Source organism: Talpa europaea, assembly GCF_964194135.1.
Source record: "Talpa europaea genome assembly, chromosome: 4".
Classification (NCBI taxonomy): Eukaryota; Metazoa; Chordata; class Mammalia; order Eulipotyphla; family Talpidae; genus Talpa; species Talpa europaea.
In genome coordinates this window covers 145,785,452-145,792,974 of record NC_140070.1, presented here as the reverse complement: position 1 = coordinate 145,792,974, position 7,523 = coordinate 145,785,452, and the positions used below count along the sequence as shown (strand labels likewise).

General features: G+C 66.0%; 1 protein-coding gene across 1 annotated transcript; it reads left to right on the top strand.

Annotated features, from left to right (window-relative positions):
* Positions 1 to 1,283: 1,283 nt before the first annotated feature.
* On the top strand, positions 1,284 to 5,315 carry LOC311170404 (trefoil factor 3-like; the record flags this gene model as incomplete). Its single annotated transcript, XM_084232768.1, has 3 exons — positions 1,284 to 1,365; positions 2,401 to 2,547; positions 5,248 to 5,315. 3 exons carry the CDS (start codon positions 1,284 to 1,286, stop codon positions 5,313 to 5,315), a joined length of 297 nt encoding a protein of 98 aa, XP_084088894.1.
* Positions 5,316 to 7,523: the final 2,208 nt, after the last annotated feature.

Here is a 7,523-nt window from a genome sequence, read left to right as displayed (position 1 = left end):
CGATCACACTTGCTGAGGCTGACGCCGCCGGCGTTCTTTAGCAAAAAGGTATTTCTAAGTTCGGTGTGCACGTTGCTTTCCGAGACACAAGCTTTGCACCCTGCCGAGGCTCACGAGGGCGACATCACCGTCACGCCATGGGACGGGAGGCTCGCTCGACTGCGGTGTTGGAAGTGAGCTCCATCCTCTCCGAGGCGGGCTCCCGCCCCCACCCGCCCCTGGTGGCGGGTCCTGGGCCTCCTGTGGGGCATGCAAGCAGCTGGGAGGCCCCGTGGGGCTGGCCTGTGGGCAGCTGGCCCTGTCTGGCCCTCAGTGCAGGGCGCTCTGCGCACAAACCTTCGGTGGGCAGCCCCTCCCGCAAACAGGTCCCTGCCTGGGAGCCCTTCTGGGGTGAAATCCTGAGGGTCTGGAGGAGACATGGGCCGCCAGCCGTGCTGGGGAGGGGTGGGGAGCCAGAAAGGAGCCGGAGAACACAGCACAGGACCCCAGCTTCTGCCCCACACACGCGGTTTCCAGGCCCCACGGGGGCGAGTCCCGCCCACCGGGTCTACGAGCAACATGCAGGGGCACCTCGCACCCTGAGCCTCGATTTCTTCCTTCGGAAAATGGGAATAATTGTCCCCACTCATTCTGATACGTGGTTAGAAAACAACTCCCAAGACACAGCCGTGCTTGCGAACAGCAGGAGCTGGGCCAGGGCCTGCCCCCCCTGGGCTGACCTGGCCGGGGAGGGGCTCGTGTCCGTCGGATGCTTTTGCTAAAACACTGTTTACCCGATGCATTTGTTAACGTGTGGCTCTCGTAAGGAATAACTTTTGCTGGAAAAGTGAGCCGACAAGGAAAGGAACTTCGACCTTTCACAGGGTAAGTAAAATGGCGCCCGCCCCGAGTGCCCGGGGTCTGCCCGGAGCCCCGGCGGGGTGACCTGCTGCCCCAAGGCTGAGCCCCACGAGCGCCTGGACGCTTGCCTGGCGCAGGGCCGGGGCTCGGCTGAGCTGCTGCCCGTGCCCCGGCAGCCCCTTGATCAGTGCCTGGGCCAGGCCGGCTGGGGTTGGCACAGCCCCGCGCCCCAGGGGGCGTGTCGGCCACAGCCCCAGCCCCACTGCTGTTGCTTCTTGCTCTGGCGGGCGGGCCCCTCCATTTTGGATAGAAGGGGGTTTACAATCGGGCGGGGGAGGAGCAGCCGGCCTGGAGCTGCCCTCCCCAAGCAAACAGACGCGGAGAAGAGTCTGCAAACACCGGCCTATAAATGGGCCGGGCCGCGGCTGGAGCCCGCGGTCACCATGGAGGCCAGAGTGCTCTGCGTGCTGGCTGTGCTCCTGGCCTTGGGGGTCTCCAGCTCGGCCGGGGAGTACTTGGGCCTGTGTGAGTAGCAACAGCCTCGCCTGCAGCAGGATGTGGGACCCGGGGTGGGGTGGGGCAGAACACAAAGAAGGGGCAGGGGACGATCAGGCTGGGGCTTTGGGGGGCTTGAGGGACGTGACCAGGCCTCCACATGGAGCTGACAGTGGGCGGTCACCACACTCACTCACCCTCCAGCCCAGTACCGGGCCCGGCAGGCCCCAGCTTCCAGACACGGAAGCCGGCTCTGCAGAAAGCGCAGGACCCAGCGCCGCCTGCTGGGGTGCTGAGCTGCCCGGCCCCACCCACGCCCCCTTGGCTGAGACTGCATCCCGGGACACCCAGGTCTTGCTGCACGATTCTGGCTCATTTGCAAAATAAAAAGGAAAGACAGAAGCAACTTACCTCCAGAACCCTTTCAGCACACGCGCCGCCGCACGGCAGGCAGTCTTCACCCGCGGCTGAGCTGCGGGGCGGGGCCGCTCATCCGCCGGGAGGGGCGAGCATGGCGTTACCTGCCGTCCGCCCGCTGGAGGCTTCTGTGCTTGAGGCTCACCAGAGAGCGTTTAACACACCTGAAGACCCTGGTGCACCGATTCCAGCAGAGCTGGGGGCATCAGCAGTGTCAAGGACCTGGCGGGAAGGCTGCAGCGGAGGGCGGGAGGCAGGGCGGGCCGGGCAGCTTGGGGTGGGGACGCAGGAGAGGAGCCGAACCCGGAGCGTGCGTCTCCCCCTTTCCGGAGGAGTTGTTGACGGGGAGTGGACTTCGTGTGCAGGCTCAGGGCCCCGGTCTCCTTGCTGCCTGCCCGCTGGAGGGAGCGCGGGCCGCTGGGCGCCCCCAGCAGGTGCCGGGAGCACGGCCGAGTGAGGCAGATGCCGGGCGGGCGGCGGCTTCTCAGGCTTCTCTTTAAATATTTACCCAGAAAACTGGTCGGCAGGCGCCGGAGCGGGTGGGCCCCCCGGTCGGGAGCGGGGGCAGGTTGCAAACTGGCGATGTGACGTCCAGAGACCACCCCCAAGCCGCAGCCGTGACAACTGACCGGGCTCTGTCTGGGACAGCGGCGAACCAGTGCATGGTGCCGGCCAAGGACAGGGTGGACTGTGGCTACCCCGAGGTCACTCCCGAGCAGTGCAACAACAGAGGCTGCTGCTTCGACTCCAGCATCCCGGAGGTGCCCTGGTGCTTCAAGCCTCTGCAGGAGACAGGTGAGCCGGGCTGCGCACGCGGGCGCGGGCCCTGACGTCCCGCCCAGAGGCTCAGGCCAGGCCGCCAGGGAGCAGGCTCTGCCGCCCGCCCGCCACAGCCTAGAGAGGAGGTCCAGGCAGGCCACCGGCAGCCCCGCTCAGGGCTGGACCCTCCTGAGATCCCACAAAAGCTATTCTTGGCCTTTGTCCCAAGTGATGCAGGAAGGGGGCGCGTCCTGCTGCTCTCGCCCCGATCAGAGACAGGCCCTGCCCCGGCCCCTCCCCTCCCAGCAAACCATGCTGCAAACCCCGCAGGAGGCCCAGATCAGGACCTGAGACCCGGAGGGGAGCTGCTCTAGTCCCCTGGCTGACTGCCCCCAACATTTCTGGGGTGATGCCACCTCTCTGAGCACGGGCCCCACTGAGACCCGTCTCCTGGAACAGCTCCCGGCCATTCTCCATGTGGCCGGCCCTGGCCCTTCCCGAGCGGCCAGGGGGAGGCCCTGACCTCCGGCCTGTTGACCTTGGGAGCTGGGCGGTGGTGGGCGGAGGTAAGATGCCCCTAATGCCTGTGCTTTCTTCCAGAATGCACTTTCTGAGGCGCCGCTGCTGCCCTGGCCCCCCTGGCTCCTGAGTGTCCTCGCGGGGGGCGTCCTGGCCGCCCACCCCGGCGGGGGCCGCCCATCCCTGCTTGTTTCTGTCCCCGTGCCTGGCACGGGCTTCCGCCGCAGACCCCTGCCCGGGCCCCGCCATTTCAAACAATAAAGATCCGATGCTCAGCACGAAGGCAGCTCCCAGCTGGGGGCTGCGCCGTTGCGTGTCGTTTCTGCCGAGTCCTCCCTCCCAGCAGGGTACGGTGGGGGTGACGGGGTGCTCCGGGTCCCAGATGAGGGTCTCTTGGCCTCGGAGCCCCGCAGCTGCCCTGCCAGCCCCAGCCCGTGAGCAGAGGGCAGACGCCGCCCGCTCAGGGCCCTCCTCCAGGGAGCCGAGGAAGCACATGTCAAGGCCAGGCGCCCGCATCTCCCCTGGGGACGAGAGCAGGACAATAAAAGGACCTTCCCACCTGGCGCGCTTTGGGGTTTATGTGAGAGTCGGGTGAACGCTGACGTGCAGGCGGGCTTCATTTCTTACATAAAAATAGCTGCACCTGCTGTCATCCTGGGGGGAGCCCTCGGCCCCCACCTCTCGCCCCCCGGCGGGCCCTTCTAGTCTGCTGTGGGCTGGCAGGCCCCGAGAGCCACTTCCCAGGTCATGGGAGACCCCATAGCTCAGACGTTGAGGGGTCCCGAGCCCACAGGTGCCTCCTGCAGGGACCCAGGTGCGGTGACCTCATACACGCGTTCACAGCGCCCCACATGCTCAGACCACCCACCCCTGAGGAGTAAGCCCCTGGCAAGCCCCCTGCCCACCCCCTGTGCCCCCAACTCCCCTCACCTCCTGACAGCAAAGCCCTGTTTCCCTGCACCTCTGCTGAGTCCCAGAATGCAAGCCCCAAGCTCTAATAAACACGTGGCGCTCCTGTTCCCAGCACGAGTCTGTTCCCGGGCCACAGTGCAGGCGGGGTGGTGAGGGGTCCCGGGCTTGTGGCCAGATGGGCAACACTTGCTGGCAGACCCCTGAGTGGGAAAGGTTGGTGCGACCGGAGCCTCAGGCCTGGAGCACGGGCCAGTCGCCCTGGCCTGGCGGCCTCGCTGACCCCAAGAGTGGCGACTGTGTCCCTGCATCTGGCTCTTGGAGGGAGCAGGGACATGGGGGGGGCACGTCACCTCCAGGGCAGGGCTGCCACAGGGCTTCCTCCCTCGCTGTGCATGTGCTCCGAGCCCCTTTGGGGTCCTGGGTGGTGTTCGCCAATCTTTGGGGTTCAAGAGGCTCAATACTGTATTGGAAAGAGGGACCTGCTGAGCCTCAGAACCAAAGTGGGGTAACTACAGCAGTTATCAAGCCTGAAGCTGCCTTTGCTAAGCCCCCCACGGGCCATAGGCGCCGGGTGACTCCCACGTGTGACCTGCAGGGGGGCAGGGGAAAGGGATACGGGCAGGGACATGTGTCTGCCCTGGGGAGTGAGGGTGCCCAGCACCCCTTTCTTCTGGGTTTCATTTTTTTTTTAAAAAAGATTTATTTATTCGTTTACACAAGAACCAGGGTACAGGCCAGACGCAGGGGACGGTGAGAGGATCCACCAGAGCCAGAGCGGGGAGCAGAGCAGGCAGAAGGACCGAAGCACACTGCTGAGGGGAGCAGCGGGCGGCAGGAGAGGTCTGCGCGCCATGTGGGACCCTCGCCGGCTGGCTGGGATCGAGCCGGTGCTACGGAGGCTGCGGGCAGCTTCACAGCCCAGCGCTCAGCCGCTGCGCCACCGGGGAGGCCCCGGTTTTCATTTTTGATCTCATCTTTGTGACGAAGGTGTTCAGAGCAGCCCCCCCAAGACGTGCCAGTTTGGCAAGTGGATTATCTTGAGCTGAGTCCCAGCTCAGGAGAAACCAGCCCCAACTCTCCAGAGAATGAAATTGGGGGTCTTACCCAGAATTGGGATTTTTACCAGAAATAACCTCTCTCTGGGAGAAGCCAGTCCCGTGGTGAGACAAACGTGCGGTGACAGAGCACCCCGCCCTGTGCCTCCTCTTGCCCTGGGCCCGGCCCCTCTGCTCAGCCAGATGCAGACCGGGCCTTGCTGGAAACAGAGCCCCACTCTCGGTGGGTTCCCCACTCTCGCGGAATTAGATTGCGACTCGTTCACATCTGTGATCAAAGACGGCTCCGTCCCTCACCAGCCCATCCCGCAGGTGTGATGGTTCAGCCGGCCCACGAGCCGGGGGGGCACCCTCCTCCCTGCAGCGCAGCGGTGCCTGGGGCGGGCGCGGCGCGGCTGACACGTCTGCGGAAGACTGAAAAGCGAACTTCACGGTGCAAGCATCACGCAGCAGTGATACCTGTCCTCTGTCTCTCCACCACATCGCTGTCTACCCAGCATCTGTCCGTCCATCACCCCCACCCACCCGTCCACCCCTCTCTGGATGCGTGGACCCCGGGCGTGCTGAGCCCTCCCTGCGGCCGTGTCCACTCCAGACAACGCCTGACGTTGCTCTGAGAACCGCGGGACCCGTTCCCAGGACTGGCCCGGGCCGCGCGGCGCCGCTCTGCTCCTCAAGACCGTCCGCCCCGGCTGTGGCTCTGGAGGGCTCGCGGCCCCTCCCGGGCGGCCTCAAGTCCGGGCTCTCTCCTTCCCAGGCCAGCTCGGGGGAGGAATCATCACCTGCTTTGCCCCTGTTGATGTGGACCCTGCGACGTTTCCTCTTGGGTTTTCTGGGGTGCAGACAACCCGCTCCTCTCCCCTGCTCCCCAAACCTGCTCCCAATCCTGCCTCCCTGGCGCCCGGCTCTCTGGGCGGCAGCCCCTGAGCGCCCACTGGAGGGAGCCCGAGGACACCCAATCTCCCGGCCGTGGCTCCCACCGCCTGCCCCAGCCCTGCCAGCCAGGAACGGTCTTGGGACTGCAGAGACCCCTTTCCCGTCGGCCGCGACAGCCAGATGGGGGGTTCGGGTTAGCCACTCGACTCGCAAGGTCCCAGAGTCACAGCTGGCCAGGCTGCGTCACGGTCCCCAGCCTGGCACTGCCGGGCACAGACCCACCCTGGCTCCCCAGAAGAAAAGGACCGAAACTCAGGGGGGTGGGTGAGGGGTGGGGCTCGGTCCATCCCAGTCTGCGAGCCCTGCCTTAGGTCTCCCCTCTATTTCCCGCTCCTTCTCGTTCTGACGCGAAGGAGGAGGCCACCACGAGGCACTCACTGCAAGGTGTCGGGGTGTCAGTGATCACGGTACCCTTGGGTGAAGGGGGACAGTGTCCAGGCGCAGGCAGCCTTGGGACTCCCTGTGCCCCACACCTGCAGTCCGGGGAGTGGCTGTCCCCCTGCGAGCCCAGGATGTGGGGGGCCACCGGCATTGCGCCCCATGCCCCAGAAGTGCCCTGCACCCCCTGAGTGCCCCTGAGCACCCCGCACCATCCGAGCCCCCATGCCACAGGAGCCCTGCTCCCCCCACCCCCCACTTCTGTGCGTATCCACCTCGTGGATACCTCTGGGCTTGTGCTTCCAGACCGGCGCCGTGGCTTGGATCCCAGGCGGTGAGGACACGCGTGCAGGGTGTCCCTGCATTGTGTTTATCAGAGGCTGGTTGTTGCTGTCAAAGCAACCACCGTGTCCATCAGAAGGGAAATGCGGGACATTCCCACGAAGGTGCGGTGTGGCCCGAGTGAGAGTGGGGTTCACTGGGGCCCACAAGGGCCGGCGGCTATGCAGCGTGGGTGGGGTGCCCCGCCTTGCCTCTGAGGCTAGAGGGGTGAACCCCACCTGGCTGTGATGGTCACCCCCAGGGTGGCATGGGGCCTTTGTGTTATTTGTTGAAACAGGTGTGTAGACTGTAACGGAAAAACTCAGAGAGTTTGGGGGGCAGCAGGGCAGGAGTGGGGTTTTGATGGGGGAAGAGGAGGGAGGGGCAGGTACATCTGCCTGAGGGGAGGGATGGGGTGCCGGGGACACTGGGCCCGGCTTTTCACTCTGCTGCCTCCCTATTGGCGCACGGGGCTCTGCACCCAGAGAGGTGACCCTGGTCTCCCCGCAGGGCACAGCCCAAGGGGCCCCCCGGACCCAGCCAGCCCGGACCCCAGTGCCGACGCCTAAGGGACGGCTGGGAGGAAGCGCCGACTCAGGACGGGGAGGTGGGCACCGGCGAGCGCGGGTCCCCCTTCCTGGAGGGCCGGATGGTCCCCGCGCTATGGACGCCTGGACGCTCCTTCCACGGCAGACGCGCTGGGCGCGGCCATCGCCCTCCTCGGGAAAGGAGCCTCCCTTCCACCGCTGCGCCGCAGGCCCTGAGGCTCCGGGCCCCGTGCGGGAAGGGGCAGCGTGTCACGGGGAGCCGACGCCGGCTGCGTCCCAGGACGGCTCCCTCAGCCGCCAGAAAGAGACCCCGCAGGCCCCACAGACCCAGACGCCATCCCGC